This window comes from Rhinopithecus roxellana, chromosome 4 (genome assembly GCF_007565055.1).
Source record: "Rhinopithecus roxellana isolate Shanxi Qingling chromosome 4, ASM756505v1, whole genome shotgun sequence".
NCBI classification, from domain to species: domain Eukaryota; kingdom Metazoa; phylum Chordata; class Mammalia; order Primates; family Cercopithecidae; genus Rhinopithecus; species Rhinopithecus roxellana.
This window is the reverse complement of record NC_044552.1, coordinates 98,165,642-98,192,127: the sequence shown is the minus strand read 5'-3', so window position 1 is coordinate 98,192,127 and position 26,486 is coordinate 98,165,642. Positions and strand designations below refer to the sequence as shown.

At 41.1% G+C, this 26,486-nt stretch overlaps 2 protein-coding genes and 1 long non-coding RNA gene across 3 annotated transcripts in view; 1 reads left to right on the top strand and 2 right to left on the bottom strand.

The window, feature by feature from the left end:
* The window catches only part of UBE2J1 (ubiquitin conjugating enzyme E2 J1), a 25,882-nt gene extending 21,175 nt beyond the window's left edge, over positions 1-4,707 (bottom strand). Inside the window, exon 1 of the mRNA XM_010357766.2 lies at positions 4,353-4,707. Coding sequence (XP_010356068.1) covers positions 4,353-4,383 — 31 coding nt within the window. The 5' untranslated portion in view covers positions 4,384-4,707. The remainder of the gene's footprint in view (positions 1-4,352) is intronic.
* Positions 3,915-26,486, top strand: LOC115896848. The gene is made up of 3 exons (XR_004056739.1): positions 3,915-4,016; positions 12,927-13,019; positions 26,271-26,486. It is a non-coding gene; the product is annotated as an uncharacterized LOC115896848 (long non-coding RNA).
* The window catches only part of RRAGD (Ras related GTP binding D), a 46,426-nt gene continuing 37,076 nt past the window's right edge, over positions 17,137-26,486 (bottom strand). The window contains exons 6-7 of the mRNA XM_030928399.1: positions 24,823-24,971; positions 17,137-20,331 (exon numbers count right to left, since the gene is read on the bottom strand). Of these exons, the coding sequence (XP_030784259.1) occupies positions 20,180-20,331; positions 24,823-24,971 (301 nt within the window). The 3' untranslated portion in view covers positions 17,137-20,179. The remainder of the gene's footprint in view (positions 20,332-24,822; positions 24,972-26,486) is intronic.

The following is a 26,486-nucleotide window of genomic DNA, read 5'->3' as shown; positions in this document are numbered from 1 at the left end:
TACACGGCTAGAGAGGAAACTTTTTTATTCCAGCTCCTCTACTACCTCTTGGAAAGGTTGTTCCATGGAATCCTTTCTCTGTGGTGAGATAAGATGTGCCAGGAAATGAGGGGGTGGCCCCTGGATGCCTGCTCTTGTTCTTCCTTCTTATAGAGGCCACATGGGCACTCTGGAGCTATGCTGTAGGTGCTGTGGGCCTAGGCATTAGCATTCTTCACACACCGGGGCTAGCTCACTAGGCTCACATTGGGGTTTGTATCCAGCTAACAATAAAAGGATCTTCTACAGGCCACTGTGTCCCATATATGGATTTCTCTTGAAAAGCAATTGATATTATCAATTCCCAAAGCATGAATGAAATTCAGGAGACAGGTATATTAAGGAAGGCATGCTCCCTAACTGCCTCTTCCTGCTCCCATAATGAACGTACTTAAGTAAATGCCTACAGAGTGATGTTTCTGCCCAGGAGGACCCTGCAAAGGTATCAGTTCACCAAACATTTAAAGAATGTCTGAGTGTTGGAGATAAAAGAATGACCAAGACCTGCTTCTTGTCTTCCATAACATTGAGCAGAGAAAGACATGAAGATAATTACAACACAAGTGGTAATACTGACCAAGTATATATGTACAAGTATATATAGGAACTACTTTAGTCTGCCTAGGGGAGCTAGACAAGGCTAAACCTTAAAGTTTGAAGAACTATAGGAATTTCAGATGGATTTAAAGGAAGGCATTCTAAGCAGAGGTTCCAACGGGAACCAAAGCATGTAAGTGAGAAAAGCTACTCCAGATGGAGAGTCATTCAGGCAAAATGGATAGGTAAAAATGCAGGCCTGGTGCAGTGGCTCTCACCTGTAATCTCACCACTTTGGGGAGCCACGGTGGAGGGAACACTTGAGCTCAGGCGTTTGAGACCAGCCTGGGCAACATGGTGAAACCCTCCTCTCTACAAAAAATATAAAAATTAGCTGGGCATGGTGGCACACACCTGTGGTCCCCATTACTCGGGAGGCAGAGGTGGGAGAATCGCTTGAGCCCAGGAGGTTGAGGCTGTAGTGAGCTATGATGGCACCACTGCACTCCAGGCTGGGAGACCCTGTCTCAAAAAAAAAAAAAAAAAAGAAAAAGAAAATGCAAAAGAGCATAAGAATGTGGACAATGAGGCTGGTGAGGAAGGCCAGGGTCAATCATTAGGCCAAGCTAAGCAGTTTACTTTGAACTTTATCGACAGCTATCAGAAAGCTACTGAAAATTTTTCAATTTGAGGGGTAATCATTTTTTGTTTTAATTGATCTGGTGACAACAGTGACTGATTCGACATATGTGTTTGTGTGTGTGTATTGAGTTGTGTGTTTCAAGGCAGGGATGGAGCAAGGAAGCTGACCAAGAAATAAAAAATGACTCTCATAGGTGCCTGAGTGCTGTCTATCCCTGGGATATGAAATATTAGGGTAAACTGCAAGTTTAGGGGAGGAGAAGAAAACTATGAGTTTCGTCTTTATACTTGTAAAGATTTTTTTTGCTTCATGGGAAATAAAGATGAAGATGTTGAATCACCATAAGTTCTGTGTATCTATAGCTTAGGAGAAGGGTCTGAGTTGGACATGAAATCTTGAGTGGATTAGTGTGAAGGTGCAGTTGACACCAATGCCATGCATAGGTTACTCCCTGGGTTAAGCCATCCTCCTTCTGGTGGAGGCAGTGGGTACTTTTGCACCAGTCTCTTATACTCCCATCACCTGCTGCACATGTCAATGGCCCCCTGATGAAGAAGCTGCCAAAAGAGGTGCTTTATACACATCTCCTCACTTTGTACTATAAGACCCTTCTTCCTTGGCTAGAGCAGACCCAAACACGGGTCAAGTAAATTGATCCATAGACAACTACTGACAGGTTAGTCAGAGGCTTTGAGGTGATCCTACACAACAGCTCTATCCACAATCACTAATCCATTCCAAAAAAAACCATAAAGGAAAAAGTTTCCCCACCTATGACATGAACAAATTTACTATATCCACATGCTAGTACACTGGCCCTTAACCAACTATCTGTATTGTCTTCACTTAATCTTTCCACTCATACATCAAAGACAATCCCACATCAGATAAAGAGTAAAAGATTATGTCCCTCCGATTGTGTGGTTGTTTTTTTGTTTGTCTGGTTGGTTGGTGTTTTACGTGTGTGTGCACCCTGCCATACACAGGAAACTGGAGTTTTCAGTTGCTCCCCTTCACACAGGAACTACTCTAAAAATAACACAGGACTGAGAATAAAGCAAAGGAAGGAAGTATTTTCACGATGCCTCCCAGCATTTTCAATAAGTCCCATATCTCACCTAATTCAACTTCTCCATGAACTCCAAATAATTCACACATTAACAAAAATAGATTTTTAAGAAGCACTGTTTTTTTTTTTTTTTAGAACCGCAACACTATCTTTGAGGAAATGAAACCAAAAAAAGGAAGCAATTTATGACACAGTTAGAAGCATGTCAACCAAAGCTCAACCAGCTGACAATAGTTGACATACTTTGGAAATGTAAAAAATTCTGGAGAATTTTAAAAACTTATCATCAAAGTATTAAGTCTAACCTATAGAAATTGAGCGATGTTTTCTGACAACAATCTCTTGGGTTCCACCAGTTCTCCATTCCAGACTGCACTACTACTCACATGTGCATTATCCTCTGGACCTTTCACTGACCACCTCTGCTGTCCTAAGGAACCATGTGACCAGGAGGCCATCATACATTTTTACCCAAACAGTTCTAGTTAAATCTACCACAATGTAAAGAATTCAATCATTTTACCATCTACCTTAAAAATTAAGCTTTTCTTTCCCTCTTTCTCTTTGGTCTTTTCTTCCTCCTTCCCCACCCCGGGGTTCTTTTTGTTTTTATTTTTTTGTTTTTGTTTTTGTTATTTTAGATGGAGTCTCGCTCTGTTGCCCACACTGGAGTGCAGTGGCGCGATCTCGGCTTACTTGACCTCGGCCTCCCTGGGTTAAGCCATCCTCCTGCCCCAGCCTCCCGAGTGGCTGGAACTACAGAAGTGCGCCACCACCATGCCCGGCTAATTTTTGTGTTTTTAGTAGAGACAGGCTTTCGCCATGTTGGTCAGGCTGCTCTCCACCTCCTGGGCTCAAGCCTCCCAAAGTGCTGGGATTACAGGCATGTGCCACCGTGGCAGGTCTTCATCAGATTTTTTAAGGAGTCAGTGGCCCCTAAAATATTATGACCAATTCTACACACTTGGTCACCTAAGGACATTTCTTAGCCTGACAGCACTCAGGCTAACAAAGCTCCCTCCAATCAATATCCTCAGGCTTTTCTGGGGTTTTTGCATATTCTGAAACCTTACAAAAAACCGAAAGATTCACAATGTCAACTCTTTACAAAAGGATGCTCGTCTTGCTAATTCCTACTGAGAAACAGCTTTTTTTGGAAGGAAATGTTAAGCAACGCAAAAGTTAGTGAAATCACTAATACCCTAGAGTTTATCATGCAGAGTTAACTGTGGAGTTTCTTCCTCCTGACAAAATGTGTCAAGGTACAGATAGAAAAAATACCATTTAGAGGATCCAATGATTATGTCAAGCCTGTTTCATTAAGCTGAGAAAGCTAGTTGCTTATCTTTATAATGCACCAGAAAGTAAAGGCTAGTATTGCTGGGACTGCTTGTGTAAATAAAGCAGGATCATTAAATGCAGGAAAGGAATCGCTACGACTGAAGACAGATATATTTCATATTAGCCAGTCTGGCAAAAATCAAGGTTAGCTCTCAAGAACAGGGCTCAACGAGGTGTTTTTTGTTGTTGTTGTTTTGTTTTGCTTTAGCTCTACAGTTAACTGGTTTAGTTACAGAACATTTCCTTTTACGTCTGTAATCGCATTCGCCCAAGTGCTGCAAATAGGATGTTTAAACGACCAACTCCTCAAATGTGAGTAAATCAGCCGGCTAACAGAGTCCAGTGACAGCGACGGGGAGGGAATTAACGACGGTGTTCAGGATGCAGGTACAGCGAGGGGGTTGTTGACTATCGCCCACCCACATCACCTTTACACCTGTTCTCAGGGATGAGTTTCTCACCCAGCTCTACGGGACCGGGCGAAGACGAGAAAAGGGGGAGGCTGGGTGCTGCGGGGCGCTGGCCGGCCGGGGGATTGGCAGCGGGCGTCTACCCGGCCACCCGCCCTGCGGCCTGCACTTCCCGGGCAGGCGGCGGTCTCGCGTAGAGCGCGAAACCAGGAGCTGAGCCGCGAGTGGTGCCAGACGTGAGGGGACCGCGGCGACCGCCCCGGGGTCCAGGGTCACTCCGCCCTCCTAGCCCAGGGGCCCCAGCCCTGCTCACCTGGACTCTTCAGGTTGTAGCGGGTCTCCATGGCGGGTCGCTGGCCTGGCTCCGGCCTCCCGGGCAGCTGCCACCTCCTCTCCACGCGGCCGCTGCCCAGGTCTCAGCGCGGCTCAGGCGGACAGGGCCTGGCCGAGGAGCCTCGGCAAATGCCGCCTAGTCCAGCCCGGACTGCGGGCGGGTGGCAAGGCTGAGTGCTGGCGAGGCGCTGGCTTCGCGATGGCGCCGCCTCCTCCGCTGCGCCCCCGCCTCCCTGAGTGCCTGGCAGGCACCGGCGCCGGCCGGGGCGTCGCTGAACCCGGCGCCCGGGCTGGAGGTCAGCCTCCTCCGGTAGCCGCAGGCCCAGCCCCGTCGCGGCCGCCCGGCTTGCGTCACCCGCCCTCGTCCGGGATTTGTGAAGTTGCCCTGACGTGGCAGTAGCTTCGTGGCGGTCGGTCCCTACCCAGCCGCCGCCAGCCCCGCGAAGTCGGCTTGGGGAGCTGCAGGAGCGAGCGGCGTCCTAGTCCTCTCGTCCCGGCCCCCGGAAACCGACCTTCCGCCAGACCCTCTGGGGTCCGTCCCCAGGCGCTGGCAGGTTTCACCGAGGAACGGCGCGGCGCGAAGCGGCTCCGGCCCTACCCGCTGTAGGCGAAGTCCGGGATCCCCGGGCCTTGGAGAGCTCAGAGAGGGCGCCGGGCTCCAGCTGCAAAGCTGTGTCCGCAGCCGGCTGCCCGCGCGCGGTCCCGCGGGGTCTGGGAAGGGCTTTGTTTTTAGATCCAGTCGCTGTTGCGGGGGGCGGGAGTTAAATGAGGAGGGGGAAAGCCAGTGATAAGGGAATGGAATAGGATTTTTTTTTTTTTTTTTTTTTGAGACGGTGTCACCGCTCTGTCGCTCAGGCTGGGGTGCAGTGGAGCGATCTTGGCTCACTGCAGCCTCTGCCTCCCGAGCCCAAGCGATCCTTCCACCTCAGCCTCCAGCGTGGCTGGGACCACAGGTGTGTGCCATCACGCCCGGTTAATTTTTTGTATTTTTGATAGAGACAGGGTTTCACCGTGTTGGCCAGGCTGGTCTCGAACTCCTGGACTCAAGGGATCCGCCCTCCTCGGCCTCCCAAAGTATTGGAATTACAGGCATGAGTCACGGCTCTGGCTGGAGTTGGATATTCATAACAGTTTTTTTTCTTGGGTAGTGTGTTAGATGCAAGACGCTGCTTTAGGCATTGCAGGAGTTTTGGGTTTTTTGGTTAGTTTGTTTAGATGTAAAAGCTGTCAAAAAAAATGGAATTACATTGAATTTGAGGGAAAGCATAAAAATATGAAAGGTCAAACTTCAAAGGACACACTTCCAGCTTCCTTGTCCAATGTGTGGGATCGAGAGAGGACTGAGTTCAAAAGACTTAAGGAGTAGGGACCTACCTTACGAAAGGAAAGGAGGGAGGGGTTGGGAAGGTGGGGCGGATAGAAAGGGTTAATCAGGTTGGGCAAGTTTTATTCTGTTATATAAAGATATAAAACTCTTAAATTTGATTTATTTTCTACTGTTAATCTAAATCTGAGTTTCTTGGTGAAATTGGGAGGAAAAAAGTGAAGGATATCTAAAATTAGATGGTATCTTTTAAACCATTCCCTGAGGTTGTTTTCTGTATAGTAAACTGATAATCTGATTGGCTGAGATATGCAAACAAAACCAAACTCCAATGCTATTTCATTCATTCATTGTGTTGAATCTTCAGATATATCTAACACTTGACACCCTCTCCTACCACGGCTCTACAAAAACCCCTAATTTGTGCAATAGGCCCTACCACAGCAAGGCCTGCAAAGCAGGTGCTGTATATAATGCGCTCCTATTTGATAGCTGAGTACTAGAAGCCTTTTGCTATTCAGACTCCAGGTCCATCAATCTCTGGGTGCAGTTGTCCTCTGGGGCTCTCCCTTAGCCCCCACCACCTCCTCTGCTCCCTGGGGCTCTTCTCCCACTGGACTGGTTCAGTGGGAATAACAATCTCTCCTTCCTTGGTTAACAACAATAACAATTTAATTATGGGCATATATCAAAGCTTAATTACAATCATGCTCCAAGATCAAAGCCAATTCCAAAATTTCTCTCAGCAGAGACATTTTCAGAGAAAAGATAAGTGGCCGGCCAGGTGCAGTGGCTCGTGCCTGTAATCCTAGCACTTTGGGAGGCTGAGGCGGGCAGGTCACCTGAGGTCAGGAGTTGGAAACCAGCCTGGCCAACATGGCGAAAACCTGTCTCTACTAAAAATACAAAAATTAGTTGGGTGTGGTGATGCGCGCATGTAATCCCGGCTACTTGGGAGGCTGAGGTAGGAGAATTGCTTGAACCCAGGAGGTGGAGGTTGCAGTGAGCGGAGATCAGCCTGGGAGACTGAATGAGACTCCATCTCAAAAAAAAAAAAAAAAAAAAAAGGCCAAGGTGGGTGGATCACTTGAGCTCAGGAATTGGAGATCAGCCTGAGCAACATGGTGAGACCCATCTCTACTAAAAATATACATACACTCAAAAATTAGCTGGGCATATGTACCTGTGGTCCCAGCTACTCTGGAGGCTGAGGAGGGAGGATCAGTTGAGCTCTGGGGGATGGGAGAGGAGGAGCAGGCTGTAGTAGGCCATGATGGTGCCACTGCACTGCAGCCTGGGTGATAGAGCATGTCTCGGAAAGACACAAAGAGAAGAGTAATTTTATTTAAAGGTTACTAAATTCTTGACTGACATTGGGTGGGAAGGGAGCTCATTTCCCCAGAAAATTTCTTATCCAAAAATTACTTATTTTTTAAATCTAGAACACTTACTTCTTCCGAGAAAAATTTACAAATTATATCAGGTAAAGGTTCAATCCCAGATCAAATTTGGGGTAATTTTTCTTTACTTTTGATGATCCTAAGGAAAACTCCTTTTTTTTTTCATTTCAAGATTTTTTTAATCCTTAAAGCCGACTTCGTAGCTAACAAAAATTACAAAAGATGAGGTTTAAAATGTTTCAGGATCTTAGAAAACATCTTAGAACCACAATCCTTGACCTGTGTGATTCATCTTTTCCTTAGTTAGGAACCAGAAGTTGTTTGAAGTGCAAGCCCTTTCCCCACCAGACCTTGTGCAAGGTCTGGACTATAGTTTTTAGCATCTATTGTGTATCAGGCACTTGACATAACATCAACTCATTTATTCTTCACAACAGCCCTGGAAGTGGTGGCACCAATTATTTATACCTGTTTTACAGATGAAGATAATTGAGGTCTCAGAGAAATCAAGTATCTACTTCTCAGTTTTTTCAACTACAGATTATTATCTTTCTGGCATATGATTTTTTTATGTTAATGAGAGGAATTTTTCTAGATTTTTGTCTATTTCTTGATTTGGTTTGAATACTTTGAAATATATTTTATAAAGGTTCTGAAAGCTTCAATGACTTATTCAAAAAAAGCTTCAGTGACTTATCTAGAGAATGAAAGAACCCTGATTCAAGTCCAGGTCTTCTGACTCTGAAACTTGGGTTTTTTTGCTACACTAAAAAGGAATCAGGCTGTTTTGCGTCATTTGATTTTTCCACTATTTGAAAAAAGGATATGCTTCTTAGAACCTCCAAGCTATTCTTGGTTCACACACATATTCTTTAGCACTGGAAACATTTTTTTAAATGATTTTCTTCTTGATCATGAAAGTAATACAGTGGTTGTTCAATATGTGGAATATGAACAAAATCCAAATCTCTCATAATCCTCCTGCTTAGAAAAGGCCATGATACAGATTTTGGTGTATTTACCTTGAGCTTTTGTTTATAAGGCATAGGTATTTTAAGAACTGATATCCCATTATACCATATATACTTTTCTTTTTTTCTTTTTTTTTTTTTTTTTTGAGACGAAGTCTCGCTCTGTGGCCCAGGCTGGAGTGCAGTGGCCAGATCTCAGCTCACTGCAAGCTCCGCCTCCTGGGTTTACGCCATTCTCCTGCCTCAGCCTCCCGAGTAGCTGGGACTACAGGCTCCCACCACCTCGCCTGGCTAGTTTTTTTTGTGTGTATTTTTTTTAGTAGAGACGGGGTTTCACCATGTTAGCCAGGATGGTCTCGATCTCCTGACCTCGTGATCTGCCCGTCTCGGCCTCCCAAAGTGCTGGGATTACAGGCTTGAGCCACCACGCCCGGCCGGCCTATACTTTTCTATATATAAAATATCTGCCATACTTGTTTTGCCAGTTGCAGTGCTATTATCACTTAAACTGATAGTGTGAGTTGGCTTATTTTACATCAATGTCTTCCGAGAGTAAAATTTTAAAAAAGAAAAATAGAAAGCCATATATAGACTTTATTGCATTGCTTCTCAGTCTTTTGGCTAAGATCAAATATAGACTTTATTGTAAACTTTTTGTTAATTACCTTGAATACTTTATAATACTTTTTATTTTTTGCAGAAAAGAAAAAAAAAAAAAAAAAAACACCTACTATCGTTGTTTCTCTTGTTTTACCCCCAGGATTTCCCCTTGGGATTGGTTAATAAGAAACATGGAACATTTTCCCATGGGGATGTAGCTGGTATTAATGTAATGGAGATGTTAGTTATTACCAGGGACACAAGTTTAAACTCTGGTTACCTGAACAAAAAAGGCAGGAAGGAGCTCTCGGCACCTTACTGCATTGCAGGTCTAATAGTTACGCTTTTGCTTACCATCTGGCAGCCGGCTGGAAGATCTAGGAGAGAAAATGCTTCTTTTTTTTTTTTTCTTCTCAGTTTCTGCTATGTTCAAGATATGTCTTGCTTGTTCATTCTATTTTAACACTTTTCTAATATATTTCAGGAGAAAATATTATGGAGCGATATCAAGCAAATATATTTGAAATACAGTAGAGTGCCTAGAATACTAGTTTAGTAGGTTCCTTCACCAGATGACTTGTGTACCATTTCTCATTTTAAAAGGTTTTCCTATAAGTAAGCAAAGAAGTGTTTTCTAAATAAAATAGTAAATAGTTGTTTGCAACATTATTAAAGTAATTTTTAGCGTAGCTTTCTTAATTCGTCTTTTCTTTGAGACCGAATTTGCTACCATAGCTTTGAATTATCTATCTCTCTCAAAATTTCAACTTTTGGTGTTAGGGATGAGGAAAAGAAAGCTGCTTAGTATTGTGGCTTTTGCTGTATTTGCATAGACTGCATCTTGTTTTTCTCAAAATTTAAAGGTGCTTTAAAAATTAGTAACAAAATTACAATACTTATTCCTTAGTTCTGATGAACTGATGAGTTTGAGTTATTTCATTTTTTTTTTTTTTTCTTTGGTTTTTTTTTGGGGGGGGAGTGGGGACGGAGTCTCGCTCTGTCGCCCAGGCTGGAGTGCAGTGGCGCGATCTCAGCTCGCTGCAAGCTCAGCCTCCTGAGTTCACGCCATTCTCCTGCCTCAGCCTCCCTGGTAGCTGGGACTACAGGCACCCGCCACCACGCCTGGCTAATTTTTTGTATTTTTAGTAGAGACGGGGTTTCATCGTGTTAGCCAGGGTGGTCTCGAGACCTCGTGATCCGCCCGCCTCAGCCTCCCAAAGTGCTGGGATTACAGGCGTGAGCCACTGCGCCCAGCAAGTTATTTCATTTTCTAAGTTTAGCTCTAAAGGAAACACCTGCAACTAAAACTGTCCTTTCTGGGGGAGAAAATGGTGTGCACTGCAGTGTGCTGGCAGACAGCTGCCAACCGCTTCGAAAGTGTGTTCTTCCATCCTTCTGAGTCCTCTCCTCATAGCTATGCAAAGCGCTGTCCTTCTGTCTCTACCTTTCTTCTTGTGTCGCATATCCTGTCATCCCAATTTGTCATTCCCTGGACCCCTTTTAGCCACTTGCTGATTGATGAAACTTGGTCACCAGCAAACTAACCTGAACAGCTTAGAAGTTTGCTCTTCCTTGGGAGTAGTTTCAGCTTCAAAAGTCAAGAATTGTCTGAGTTCAATACTTTTAAACAAATTTGTATTTTATTCACGATTATGGCATCTACAAACTTCCAAAAAATAATGTCATAGATATGAGAAACATTCTTCAGTCTCCAGACAATGCTCAGCATATACATGATTTATGAAATTCTTAAAGTAATTCTGCAGCCACGGGGCATTTCGACAATATTATTAATGTCTTCAGAACAATCAGTACTACACCGCTTCCCATTAAAACCCAAGTTACAATTATAGACAAACTTTGAATGATAACCACATTCTCAAAAGAAGTCAACTTCTTAAAAGTAGTCCTGTACTTTTTTCAGCACTGAACAACCAGAAGGTATAGGTATGCCACAATTTGCCTTCTAGCATCTTGTGAGAAAATACTGGGGCCAGTTTAACTTCTCTGGGGAATTCAAGTTGGGTTTAGGTACAGATGCTGGCTGGGCGTGATGGCTCACACCTGTAATCCCAAAACTTTGGGAGGTGGAGGTGGGAGGATCACTTGAGGCCAGAAATTCAAGACCAGCCTGGCTAACATGGTGAAACCCTGTCTCTATACAAAAAAAATTGGGAGAGGGGTGGGTACAGATGCTCAGATGCTATTAAATAGTAATATATATCATATATGCAGAATGGAAAGCAAAATTTTTCCAAAAATATCATTTCTCAGAAAAGAGAGTCATCTTGTGTTTTTGTCTTTGTCCTTTTTGAACAAAATACTCTTCAGGAAGACAGTAAGTCTTGAAAGGGCCACAAGCAATAGAAGTTTTCTATCTTACAAAGGTCACCTAGCAAAATCGGGGGAAAAGGCAAAGACATATTTATTAATTATTCCTGAGGGTATGACCTTGGATAACAAGTATTGGAGATCATTAAGTGGGCTTTTAAATAATCATTGAACACAGAAATACAAGAAGTACTTATTTGTGGTGATTATGAATATATAGGAAAAAAAACTCTGATGTTTAACAAATAGTTCTTGAGATGTAGTAAAATCTCCACTGACAGCATTCGACTCAATGTAAGGCATGCTCTGCCTTAGATAACTAGGAGGGAACTGTTAGAGGACTCAGAATGTTGTTTCAGTGATGAGAAAGACCCAGTTGTAAACAATGCATGTGAAGTATTTGAATAAAATTTATTGAGGAAAAAGCAGTTTTTCTAAATTAGTACCATTTGCATAATTTGTGATATTACATGTAAATGAGTATTTAAATGCTGAATCAATAAATGGTTTAAATAGACTTAAAATTATTTACATTCATAAAAGTTTACATTTGAATGATAGGTTAAATAATGTAGACTTTTAAAGCTGCATAATCAAGTTGGAAAAAATACTAACACTTGGGGTATTGATGTGTATGTAGGTGTGGAGGATGCAAGAAAGCTCCCCTAGGTGATTGCAACCCTAATCCCCCACCATCTCCCCTCCCCATCCTTTTAAACAACTGCAGAGAAAACTGTGTCTCCCAAATTATGAGAATTGTCTAGGGTCGTTATTTAAAAATACAGATTTCTGTATTTCTCCCTGGAGATTCTGATTCAAGGAGACCAGGATGGGATTGGGAATCTGCATCCTTAAGCACTCTAGATGATTCATAAAATCAGGTAACTTTGGAAAATATGGGCCTAGAGCATTAAATGAAACAGTACTACGTGTATTGTTGGCGCTGTTTATTGCATCTTATAAACCTAAGTGAATTCCTTCCTCTCCCACTGAGATGGAAAGATACATAGGACTGGTCTCCCTTTACTGTACTGCTTCCCAGGGAAGAGAAGCAAAAGCCTCATTACCAAGGCCACTTTATAAGCGGTCTGGGAGAAGGCCAGAACTAGTTCCAGGTTATTGGCTATCTAGGTGAGGAAAGTTGAATACTACAGGGCTTAGCTCTCTGCAAAGCCAGAGGAGAGAAAACTACGTAGGAGCCTGAGGAACTTAGGTAATAATGAAAGCAGGAGGCAAACAAAAGCAGCTTATAGGAATGGAATTCTCCATGTGGTGATGAGGGTTAGCATGGGACTGAGGTTAATAGTTGGCCTTTCATGAGTGGGGGCTTGGTTTCATGACTCAATTTTGGAAGAATAGAATAACACTGCTGGCCCCAGAAGCGTATTAGTAAAGATTGAGGAAGCAAGATGGGCAAGGTCTCAGGCAGCTGGACACCAGTTAATGCCCTCACCCTCCTGAGTGTAGTCGCTGGATCAGCTTCCTTTCAAAATAGCACAAAAGGGCAAACTCATGGATTCTTGATGATAGATAAGACCAATGTCATCTGAATTAACAAAGGACCCCTTAGGAGTTAGACATGAGCTCATGAGTCACTAAACTCCATGTAACGCTATCATATTATAGTCAAGGATAGAGTCTATAATAAAAATGATCCTCTCAGGCCTACAACCCCATCCAACCTTTACCCTTAATCAACCCAGCATACAAAAATACCCAAGAATGGCAGTGAGAAGAAAAACCACTGTAGTAAACACTAGAAAGTCGTGATCAAATGAAAGAAAAATTCAAGAACTGACTCAGAATTTCCCATTTGTTAAGATCTCTTAATTAACAGAGAAGGAAACTATTTTAGGTTGGAAAGAAAATCCTTAGATATTTCTGATCTGGCCAATGGGTTCATTCTAACACTGCTTTACAAACCACAGGTTGTGACTCATTAGTGGATTGTGAGACCTTTTTAAAAAGCAAATGAAAGAGAAAATGCCAGAATGCATTGCATGTGGAAAGGATATAACTTGGTAAGTTTTTTTTTTCAGTAGTATTTGTATGAGTGTGTGATAGTTTGCAATGTGAACTGTATTTATTGTTGCTCACAATAACAAGTTTAAAATGGATTTCACAAAGGTGCACCACAGTTCTGTCCCAGGGCAATTTTACATAGCGTTCAAACATGGCTTCAGGCATGGGTTCACATGGATGTTCTGCTTTTTAAAGATGGTTTAGTTTTTCAAGATTGAATATGAGAACCACACTTCATCTCAGCTTTAACTGCTAGATCATTTATTGAAACCATAAATGTAATATTCTACAAAGAAAAGACTGTTGACTTGTAAATATTTGTTGCACTGTTCTTACTGTTGTTTTGGATTTTTTTTTTTAAATCATGGAATTAAGTTGTTCCTTAGAATAATATGGTACTCCAAATTGGTATCTCAAAATCACGAACGAGACTACTAGAGCTTATATTTTCACTTTCCCAGGACTATTGCAAAATACTGATGATACAACTGAAATAAAATCACTGCCTGAACTTAACTGTAATTTATGATAAAAGTAGGTCTTTTGAGGACCTCTTGGCCAAGTATGACACATTTTAAAATCACTCAGTCTTTCAAAATTCTAAATGATGTGAAAGAGTTCTGCATTTACCATCAGATTGTTCTCACATATTCTACTGTTAAGAGAATATTGTTCTCACATATTCTACTGACATGTTAAGAGAATATAAACATTCTTAGGCAACACTCTTATTAATACTTCCCTGGTACAAACAGATTGAAAAGGGTAGAAAAGTAAAATAAACTTTTTTTTTTTTTTTTTTTTTTTTTTTTTTGAGACGGAGTCTCGCAGTGTCGCCTGGGCTGGAGTGCAATGGCATGATATCAGCTCACTGCAACCTCCACCTCCTGGGTTCACACGATTCTCCTGCTTCACCCTCCCAAGTAGCTGGGATTACAGGCACATACCACCCACCACACCTGGCTAATTTTGTGTATTTTTAGTATACGCAGGGTTTCACTATGTTGGCCGGGCTGGTCTCGAACTCCTGACCTCGTGATCTGCCCATCTCAGCCTCCCAAAGTGCTGGGATTACAGATGTGAACCACCATGCCCAGCCAAATAAACTTTTTATTAAATCTAATTCTGGAAATGACATTGATGTCATAAATGTATTAAGCTGGAAAAGTATGAATATTAAAATAACATTTAAAAATTCCTACTTTTAAGATAATTCACCTCTAATTACAAGGAAAAGCACTACACATCAATAAACATTTCCAATTTACAGCCTACTTCTATTTAGTCTTAAATTAATGGTAAATATAGCTATTGATCTATTGGTTGGACAACTCAATTTCTTGGATGTTAGCTATTATTATCCATGGTCTCTGCTGCACACAATGGTAAAGTCCTACACAAGTGCAGTTCTAAAAACTGACATCTATAAGGGCCTATCAAAAATTAGTTTATTTTTCATTATTTTTAGATATTAAAATCCTTTTATCTCCAGTATCTGCCTTTTAGCCATTTCAGTAGCACAGAGTCTGGAATATAATTGGAACCCTATAAATATCTGTTGGATAAAAGAACATTGTTAATTTCTCTCAGAAAGTCACACCATCATAGGATATTTAGCAATGATTATTGACAAAATAATCAAAACTCGTGGCTCCTTTTATTTACCCTACACTCTTGGGCATGCTTGTCCTCAACACATTGCGGGAGAATGAAACAAGTCCGGAGATACAGCAAGGCCAGGGAGCAGGTCTTATGAACTTTGCTAAGGAATTTGGGCTGATATCTAGGAGTCATGGAGAGCTTCAGACCTGGAGAGTATTAAGCAAGGAAGGTCAGAATTGTAGTGGTTCAGAGAGGCCACTCGGGGTCTGTGTGAAGGATGGATGGATGGGTGGATGGATGGATGGGTGTATGAACGGATGGGATAGAGACACTTGTTAAACAGCTACTAAAAGGTCTGATGCAGTTGCTCATTTCTATAATCCAAGCACTTTGGGAGCCCAAGATGGGAAGATCGCTTGAGCCCCAGAGTTTGAGACCAGCCTGGGCAACATGGCGACATTCCATCTCTACAAAAAAAAAAAAAAAATTAGCCAGGTGTGGTGGTGCACACCTGTAGTCCCAGCTACTCGGGAGGCTGAAGCAGCAGAATCACTTGGGCCTAGGAGTTTGAGGTTATGGTTCGTTGGTATCGTGCCACTGAACTCCAGCGTGGGCAACAGAATGAGACTGTCTCTTAAAAAAAAAAAAAAAGCTACTAAAATCCAAGTAAAAGGAGATAGTGGTCTAAACCAAGACAGCAGCAGAGGAGATGGAGAACAGATTCAATAGATCTTTGTAAGGCTGAGCTGAAAGAACCGAGTGATTGACTGCAGGTGAACAGGAGGGGAGGGTATAGTCAAGAATGAGGCCCAAGTGTCTGGCAGAACTACAGGGAGGAAAGTCACACCATCATAGGAGATTTAGCAAGCAGGAAGCCAATTTCAGACATGTTAGATTTGAGGCTCTTCACCTATAGAAGATTCTAGCAAAGGCATGCTAATTGCAATTTAAGATATAGATCTGAAGGTCGAAAAAGAATTAGGATGGAAACATACCTTTTTGGATTTTATTCCAGATCAGTATTTTATTTTTTTACACATGTTGAAATCTCAAGGTAAAAAGTTGAATACAGTTAAGACCAAAGGCTTACTCTCTCTTAATTTTCTGAGCTTGAAATATAACTATTGCCTATTAGAAAACCAAATGTCTGTAAAAGGTATTTACATTTTCTTTAGATATTTAGACACTTAATACCATCTTCAGCATTAGAGTTATTTAATGGATTAGGAATAAAAATGCATGATCTTTGACTTTCTTCTCTGGGTGAAGTACATTTGGAAGACTGCTCCTATTGGTTCTATAAATATGTCAGGGGAGCTCATGTAAGAATAGGTATTTCTTTCTCAATATGCCAGCATTCACGCCCATGTAGTAATGTAGTACTTTAGGTGGATAAACTCCAATGAATCTGGTGGGCTCTGATAGACTCTCCTGAATACCGCCCTCCTTTTGCATCCTCAAATGGCATACCTCATAGTCTTAGTCCACCAGACAAATCCTCCAAGTGCCCCTCTAAGGAAGGTATTTTTTAAAAACATTTGGTGAAGCTGCTTACAGCTGTAGTTGGGAGAGTGGGCTTACTAGCTATATGATCTGGAGCAAGTTATTATTTCATCTTTTTGACCTTGGTTGCCTCGTCTGAAAAACAGAAATGGTAACAGTACTTACCTCTTGGATTTATGAATTTTAGTAATGCAAAAGTACTTCAGAGCAGTGCCCGGGGCATACTGTGTGTACTCAATCAGTATCTAGTACTACTAAATACTTCTGTTGAAGACAAAATTTTCTTTCTCTTAAGTTCGACATCACTACTGATGTAAAATCTTGGAAATAATTATTTCAGATCAGGTTTTCCAATCAGAAACAGGATTTCATATTTGAGATATAACATCTAATGCTAGCCCCTCTCTGAGAACTCCTAGGGGATCTGAAAAAGGTCATTGTAGGATGGAATCTTACTAAGCAAAGTTAAGAATGATAAGGTGAACTGTTAGGAAAAGGATTTCCATATGACTAGGGGATTAGGGCCACAGCAGCAAGAATTAGTATCTGAAGTTTACTAAAGTAACAGTTCTACAGCCCTAACTGGCATGTACCCATCAAAAATGTGGAGATGTAAGAGAGTTTAAAAATAAAACCATAAATTAAAGTAGTGAGATTTTTCATCATTTCCATAAAAGGAGAGCTGGTTAATCAGGACAAATAAATTTTACCAAATGGATGTAACAGGGCCAATGAAACAGTGACATACATGTATGGTAAGCAACCTCAGAAACAGGAAAGGCTGTACTTCCTCTTCACCAAAGAGACCATTCTGCTCCCAGAAAGCTTGGTTATGAATACACTTGAAATGAGAGCTTTATCAAAGCATGAACCCAGGACACATGCTTTTAAATTGGCAGTTAACATTCCTGAAAGCCATGGCTTAACAATGGTTATAAGTGATGTACTGCTTAAAGTAAAACATGAGCTATACCTGATTACAAATTACATCCAGTCTGTACAAGTTGTGTGCATACCATACTTTAATAACCAAGACAATTTGGCTGTTTTTCCAGAGTATATTTCAGAGTTGGCATATAACCCGTATGTAACAATATTGCTATGATTTTAGTCATATTTAAGGGTCCAAAATATGTTCACAAAAGAACAGTTTGTGAATGTCAACCGGTTTTTGCTTTATATTCCTTCAAAAACATTCCACCCTGGTCATTCACACTAATCTACATCACTGAAAATAACCAAAATAATTCACAGTCTCACCTCTATGTAAAAGTTCTAATTGACTCAAAAGGCAAAGGACTGCCCTGCTTTTGAGGAAGGAAACCTGCAAGGCAAGTTCTCAATCCCTAAAACCAGGCAAAACTGTTCCAGTGCAGTTGCTGTAGCCATGTATTTAGGCTTCGTATTTATAGAATTAAATTTGAGAATGAAACATGGCCATACACATTGCAATAAGCTGCCTCCCATATCAAAAATACAATGCAAAATGACTTGAAGACATTTCCAATAACACATATTTGAAAAACTGAATGCTTAGAAATAACTCCTGCATCTTTCTTTAATTAGGAAGTCATTGCCACACTTACAAAGTTAGAGGCAGTAATCTATATTAGCGTGTGATTAATCAAAGAGTGCACTTACTACCATGAACTTGGGCCCTATGTCATAGAATTTTTTTGCCTTTCCCCCAAAGAATCATTTGCTCTTGAAGTAATAGGCTTTTTAAGGCACATTTTAACAAAAACCCATCATATACCCAGCTTAAACATGGAAGCTCCACCTGGTTATAGTAATAAATATACCTAAGTAATGTGTGATTTACCAAATAGGCTAGTGTCTCTAGCTTGAGGATAAAGTCATATTAGAAAGCTGATTCTTCATTTGCTTATTCAAAGTGAAACAACATGTAAAAAATATTAGAGAATTAGATTTATAACAATAGCCCATAAGTGCCAGGTCTGTTGGCAAAGGTCCAACAGGATATAGCTCTGGAGATTAGGGAGCCCTGGGCTCCTAACCATCCAGGTTTCGGAGTAGGAATCAGGAGGAAAGGAGTTAGGTCACCTTAATTATTTTTAGAAATCTCCTTTCAAAATGCACAGACCCTTGGGAGGCTCAAACCTTAAACCCCAACCAGATATCATCTTAAATTCAGTTACCAGCTTCAAAGAAACAGGACTTGGGGAGAGGAAGGAGAAAGGTTGGAAAGAAGCCACAGAGAGAAGTGGGAAAGTTTAGGCTGGGCGCAGTAGCTCAGGCCTGTAATCTCAGCATTCGGGGAGGCCAAGGCAGGAGGATTGCTTGGGGCCAGGAGTTTGAGACCATCTTGGGCAACACAGTGAGATCCTGTCTCTACAAAAACAAAATTTAAGAATTAGCCGGGCGTGGTGGTGCACACCTGTAGTTCCAGCTACTAGGGAGGCTGAGGTGGAAGGATCCCTTGAGCCCAAGAGGTAACAGTGAGCTATGATCATACCAATGCACTCCAGCACAAGCAACAGAATGAGGCCCCCTCAAAAAAAAAAAAAAGTTTCAAGTATAAGTTGCTTTAGGGACTTTATATATTTTGCTAGGACCAACTTTGATGTTCTTAGGAGGCTCTGCTTTAAAAAAAAAAAAAAATCTCATTTTCTAATTCCCCACAAGCATGCCTTAGGGTGCTAACCCTGGAGAAGCACATAAAATCTAGTTGGAATGATTTAGCATAGGTGTAGATTTAGGACTCTTAATTTCCTGTTAGTCTGAAGTAAACGTAAGTGAAAGAATTTCACAGAAACAATTACACAGCTAATTGTAATGTCTCTCCAGCCATCCTTTTCCCACTGACCTTTAGGGGTCTTCAGGATGACTCTTCAGCCTTGCAGAGCATGCTGGTGGCAGGCTGAGCTGGGCTCATTCATAAGGTGAGAACAAGTGGAGTACATGAGGCACATTATCACCAGTGAGAAGGAGATGTGGAGATGATAGAAGTGACTGACAGGATTGAACTCCATGGCGGGGATCTGCAATTTGTTCTATTCACTATGGTCATGGAGCAATAAAGAACTGGTTCTGAATAAGCACTTTAAATGCAGCACACACCAGACCATCGCACAGGGCCGAAATTCCAGAATTGTATATATGTTTTTTAGTCTGCAGTTGCCAATCATATACTTTTGGGACAAGTTTGGGCCTCTGATGTTACTTTAGCCCTGGGTGGCAGGTACAGAAAAGCCTCCAGAAACCCTGCAATTCAGTGACATTCTTACTTCTCTCCAGTGATCGGCACCATTTTGGAAATCTGGTCCCAAAGTTTCAAAAGAATAGTAATGCAACAAAAAGAAATAACCTCTCTGTACAAAGTGATTATAGAGATGTGTGTTGAGGTAAAGAGCTTCATAAAAACCGTTGAGCAGGGAAGCACAGCCACCACTATAGAAATCTTTAGGTAAGTCTGGTGCTAACATTATTCTACAAAACTGTTTACACCCATTATAAATAGGGGACAGTTCTTATTGCTCCTGGAGCTTGTAGCTCCAATCTGTTCCAGCTCCATTGAAAAATGATTTTTCTCAACAACTGGTAGCAAAGATTTCCAAATTTACAAAAAGTCATTACCAATGCATCACTTTTTGATTAATTTCTGATTGCCATATAGATATGGACTACAGTATGCATGTCCTTGACACCAAGTACAGAAAAAAAGCTTAGAAAAGTTGTTTTATCAAAGTTCAATTCAATGAGAAACATGAAAAACTGCAAAATATGTACAGTTCCTGGCAGTTCTTACATGGGATTTTTTTGAATACAGACCATAAAAGTTTACATTTGTGTAATGAAAGGACAATGGATTTCACATCACTGTTAATATACAAGTTTTTTGCTTCAAAGTGCTTACTTTATTTATAAAAGACAAGATCAAGAGGGTTGCAGGAATTTTTTTTTTTTTTTTTTTTTTTTAACAACAAATCCATGGTATGTGTCCCAATCTCCTTCTTCCTCTTCCTTTAGTGCAACATGGCGCAGCAGTCTCATGGATAGGGTCTGGTTTCAAAAGCTGTTCCTGAAACCTCACCTACAGCAGCACTCTAGGGGCCCCATTAGGGGTGGCTCCCTTTTTCTTCTGCAGCCGATTCTGAACCTTTCGGGATTTTACTACTTTCATTCTCACCTCAAAAACTTCATGAATGGCCTTCCGGAAGCAATGAAAATTATAGTCAATTAGCCCTGGAGAAGAGAACAAAAATACTTATAAATGTCACGTAGAAATAATCTCCATATTTTCATGGGACCCATGGCCAGGACAAGCCAGTAGGGGGCAGTAGAGGATGGTCTTAGCATAAGGACCACAGATTTCCCTGGGATGTCTGCAGTTGGCTTTCAGAAATTGCTATAAACCTTTAGGAATTATAGGCAAAGTCTTGGGAAGGAAAATTTTTCCTGAGGCAAGGTTCCAGAGCATAGACCATATTTCCAAAGGTTCCTAGGACCCTAAAAGATTTAAAGAACCACTGAACTGAACTTTTTTTTCAAACTTTCAGAATTAAAGATTTCTTACAATTAAGAGAAATCTGTAATGAAAAATGTGTCTCCCCAAAGGGCATTATTAGACTGACTCTGAGTAGAGGCAGACCCTGACTTGGAATCCCAAAGCTGTGTATCAATCAGTATTTACTGAGTATCTATTATATTTAAACCATTCTCATAAGCCCCAGGGAAAGCGAAGCCCCTAATTTCAGAGTGTTAACAGTCATCTCACCAACTCCAGCAGAAATTCAACAACCAATGATACTCAGCTTTTCAGTACTAAGTATTTTAAGTGGAGAAATAGTAGGAGAGAATCTTCTTGTGTTTTCAGAAATATATCAGTGACACAAAAAATAGAATAAAAGATAATCCAAAGTCTTGAGGAGTGCATTTTTCATCATTACTAGTAATTTGTAAGTCCTGAGAGCAACGTTATGTTTACACCAATTAGGATAAGGTGGTCAGTTCTATTTACTATCTTTAAATTTATTAAAATAACTAGCCCAACAATTACTTCTATCTATCAGGGGATGCTTCTAGAGCCCCGTCCAAAGGACGAATTAGGATTCCAGCCAAGGATTAAATTCTTCAAACTAGTTATACAACTAACTGCAAGGGGAGGGCACCATCTCAGTTTCCAGGAGTAGGAAAACCTCTGAGTAGTGCCCTCTACTGCTTCTGCAGAGATAGTGAACCACTAGTGCAGTAAAACCAGCAGTCAATTTCCTCAAGGAAAGACTACTGACACAAGCCAACGGGAAAAGTAATAAAAACAAGGGAGCAAATGAACGATTTTTAAATGGCAATTTGAATATGAGATGTGAGAGCCTCAAGATTCTCTACTTTTATGTGCAACAAAATGTCCTAAAAAGCTTAGCTAAAAGAACTTGGCTCAATGAGAACGGTACAATGAAATACTCAACTTGGGAAATTTAAGACATATCCTATTGTTCTTATTTTTGAGGCAGGGTCTCACTCTGTCACCCAGGTGGGAGTGCAAGGCTCGGTCACAGCTCATTGCAGTCTCAACCTCCTGGGCTCAAGCAATCCTTCCACCTCATATTTTAATTTTTTCTAGAGATGAGGTCTCACTATGGTGCCCAGGCTGGTCTTAAACCCCTAGGCTCAAGCAATCCTTCCACTTTGGCCTCCCAAAGTGCGGGCATTACAGGCAAGAACCACTGGCACCCGCCCCTATTGTTCTTGACAAACCTTAACATATCTTTGCACATTTCAAAATGTAACAGTAATCTTGCTGTGTTTGGAGTTTTAAGAAGTAAAAGTTCACAACTAAGACTTTTTAAAAACAGTAAACATCCATAAACAGTGTTTGCTATTTCAACCCTCATGAAAAGCTTTTGAAAATATGTGAACAGAGACATAAACAAAATAAACACTCTCTTCACCCCACCTACAGTTCATAAGGCCCCACATCCTTCTCTGGTTCAGGAGTTCTCAACCCTAGCTGCACAGTAAAATGCCCAGGCACCAGGCACACCAGGAGGCCAGGCACAGCACAGTACTTTGGGAGGCCGAGCAGGGAGGATCACTTGAGGCCAGCAACTTATAGCCCTGACTGCCATAAAGTGGTGGTGTGATATTGAGAGAAAGTCATTTATATTTTCTAGGCCTGAGTAAAATCATCTGTGAAATGAGAGGGTGAAACAAGGTGTATTCCTGTCTATCTTTTTTTTTTTTTTTTTTTTTTTTTGAGACGGAGTCTCACTCTGTCGCCCGGGCTGGAGTGCAGTGGCCGGTTCTCAGCTCACTGCAAGCTCCGCCTCCCAGGTTTACGCCATTCTCCTGTCTCAGCCTCCGAGTAGCTGGGACTACAGGCGCCCGCCACCTCGCCCGGCTAGTTTTTTGTATTTTTTAGTAGAGACGGGGTTTCACCGTGTTAGCCAGGATGGTCTCGATCTCCTGACCTCGTGATCCGCCTGTCTCGGCCTCCCAAAGTGCTGGGATTACAGGCTTGAGCCACCACGCCCGGCCTCCTGTCTATCTTTAAAATTCCATGATCTATTATATAATCTGTTCCTGTTTCTAGCAAGATGAAAATAAGGAGTAAAAGATGAACACCATTAGTTTAAAGTTTTGAGGCCAAAGGACACAAAAAGCAATTTGGTCAGTCATGGTACAAACAGGAAAAATACAGGACATCACTAAGCAGCAAGAAAATGTAAATTCACATAATATGCCAGCTTTCAATTATCAACTTTTAAAAATACTAATACCCAATATTGATAAGAACACAGCACAATAAGTATTCATATTCTCTTTGCAGCATAAAACCAGAAAATCTTTCTGAAGAACATTTTGGTAATATGCATTAGAAGCCCCCAAAATGGGCCTACCCTTTTGATCTAAGTAATTCCACTTGAAATTTTTCCTTAGGAAACAACCAAAGATGCACATAAATAGTGCAAAAGAGGTCATAATGGTATTATTTATAACATCAAAATCTAGAAACAATATACATGTCTGAAAACAGAAGAATCTAATACAATCATTAAAATGATGTGGTTAAAAAAAGATGGTGAATTGGAAACATGTCTGTAATAATTTAAGTGAAGGTTATAAAGTAGAATTCATCATGCAATCTATCATAGTTCTTTTAGAAAATGCATACGCAAGAAAGGACTGGAAAAGTATACAGGAAATGTTACCTGAATGAGAAACATTGATAACTATTGTTTTTTTGCTAAATATTTCTAAATTTTCTAAAAGAATCTATTATTTTTCTGATGAAAAGAAACAATCTAAATTATGTTTTCATAGCCAATGAATTAGGAAAATGTCATTACATACATAAGTGAAATACATATAAAACTATATTAGAATATAAAACTATATTAGACAATATGGCCCCAGTTTTGTTGGAAGGAAGGAAAAAAAGGAATGAAGGAAGGGAGAAAAGGAGCGAGGGTAGGAGGGAGAGGAAATAAGAGAGGAAGAGAGCCGGACGAGGTGGCTCACTCCTTTAATCCCAGCACTTTGGGATGTCGAGGTGGGAGGATCCCTTGAGCCAAGGAGTTTGAGACCAGCCTAGGTGAGAATTATGGTGAGACCCCAATCTCTACAAAAAAAAAAATTCCAGGTGTGTTGACATGTGCCTGTGGTCCTAGCTACATGGGAGGATGAGGTGGGAGGATCACCTGGGCCCAGGTGGTCAAAGCTGCAGAAAGCCGTGACTGTGCCACTGCACTCCAGCCTAAGTAACAGAGCAAGATCCTGTCTCAAAAAAAAAAAAAAAAAAAAAGAGAAAGGAAGAAACAAAATTCCAGAAATTTAACATGGGTTTAGCTCTAGATGGTGGTTTTATTCTATGTACTTTCCTAAATTTTCAAAGCATTTTTAATTTAATGGATTTATATTGCTTATAATATAGGAGGAAAAGGCTATTTCAGGATATGTTACTATTACATATTCAGGATATGTAACTAATTATTTGTTGGAGTTTTTTTTTAACCCAACAAATTAGTAAACCATACCCTGTTATTAATAAAAGTCCCTAGCCACATCAGTATGCTAGGGACTTTTGTTAGTAACTTTTGTTTAGATATTATAGAAGGGGGAAATTAGTTTAAATTGCTTTTGTTTCAAAATAAAACTGAATTTGATCCTAAAAAAACATTCGGTGTAGTTAAGTATATTCATGGTCTTCCCTTTTCGGAATCATGATGCCATCCCCGTGTTCTGAAGATTTAAGAAGTATTTTGAGGCTGAACAGAAGTCAAACCACCTGTTTTCCCCTCCTTTACATGGGAAGAACAAAAGATCACACGGTTACCTAAGACCTTCTAGAGGTGTGGACCAAAGTGGAGACCTCCACCCTCAATATAGGCTGGGAGTCTGCTCCCTGGTAAAAGACTTCATTCACTGCCTGGCAACAATGCCCCAGCTAGCTTCCCCCTAGCAGAGATGCCAAGGCCCCTGGGAGGATCATGGGGTTCCACTTCCACCTCGCTGCAATCGCAGATGCACCACTAGAGGGCAGGCCAGTTCACTGGCCCAGAAGCTGACACTATGGGCAGGAGCCCACCCAGCTCTGGCCTCCCAGCCAAGGGGGCCTGTGACTGGCATCTGGAAGTTTCGAGGGGCATGCTGTTGTCCCACATTCAACAAACAATACATGCAGTAGCAGTCTGATGTTTCTTTTAATGCTTCTTTTAAATCATACCAAAAAGTTACCTTTTCTTTCAAAGCTTTCCTCTCTGACAAAGCAAACGAGAGCCAGGAACTTTGTCACCTCTTTTAAATAAAGCACGGTTGTATTATTAAGCTTTATGATGGCTGTGGATTCCTTGTCATAGGGGGTTCCTGCTCCATCTTCTTTGAGACTAAATGGGGACAGAAACCAAAACATATGTGACCATTGAGAAAGAACTAGAAACTAAGCCAGTGACAGAGACCGGCTTTAAGCCACAAAAAGTGATAATCGTAAGTTGTTTACACTTGCAGTGCCTTTCAGCAAAAGATCTCAGAAACACACGGGCACAGAAACATACACAGTCCTCAACAGTCACTTCCTACTGACAATGAGTGGCTATCTGCAGCAGCTGGGCCACTCTCTAGGCACCTGAAGAAGCCAGCTGAAGGATGAGGTTAGCTCTCCCCACCTCCGTGGCCAAGGGCTTCTTGTTTTCTCATCTAGAATAGCCGGGCTGTTAAAAGCATGGTCTGATGAAAGACTAAGACAGGCTGAAGATATGTTCCAAATTCAAGGAGTCTAAAGAGACCTAAAAGCCAAGTGCTAGACTGGATCCTGAATTGGGAAAAACTGCTATAAAAGATAGAATTGGGACCACTGGGAAAATCTGAATATGGTCTATATATTAGATAATAATGTAGCCATGCTAAATTTGCTGAACTGTGAACTGGTTCAACTTACTCTCAAATGGTTTACCGAAAAGAAATGGATACACAATATGTATTAGAAAAAGAGAGATGTAGCAAATATGGCAAATTGGTAAAAACTGATGAATCCCAGTGAAGAGTTGTACAGGAGTTCATTTTACTACTCTTGTATATTTTCGGTAGGTTTGAATGTTTTTTCAAAATAAAGAGTTAAATAAGATATATAGGTCTATTTGGCCAGGCACAGTGGCTCATGCCTGTAATCCTAACACTTGGGAGGCGGGTAGATCACAAGGTCAGGAGTTCAAGACCAGCCTGGCCAATATCGGTGAAACCCCATCTACTAAAAATACAAGAATTAGCCAGGCACCACGTGGTGGTGCACACCTGTAGTCCCAGCTACTCGGGAGGCTGAGGCAGAAGAATCGCTTGAACCCAGGAGGCAGACGTTGCAGTAAGCTGAGATCCCACCATTGCACTCCAGCCTGGGTGACAGAGCAGGACTCCGTCTCAAAAAAAAAAAAAAAAAAGAAGAAGATATATAGGTCTATTTAGAAAAAGTGTGATCTGTAAACACAAATGACTTCAGTGTGAATCTCAGTTCTTTTATTTGCTAGCTATGTGAGCTTGGACAAGTCGAATAACTTCTTTGAGCCTCAATTTCCTCATATGTACACTAACAGTAATTATTTCAAAGTTTTCTAATGAAGATTAAATGAAATAATGCATATATAGCACTAAACATAATGCTGAGAACATAAAATTCACACTTATTATTACAGCTTGAATGACTGAAACTGCACCTTCTGAAGATACCTGTGTAATAAAAGAGTTATGAATCCTTTCCTCACAGGCAAAGGACACTTCCCTAAACCTTTTCCCCCTTACCTAAAACTGTACGTAAATTTTCTGATTTATTTTTACTCCCCAAATTTATGAATAACTGACCAGAAATTTGACTTAATTGGAATTGTGTTAAACCTTATCACATTCACTAA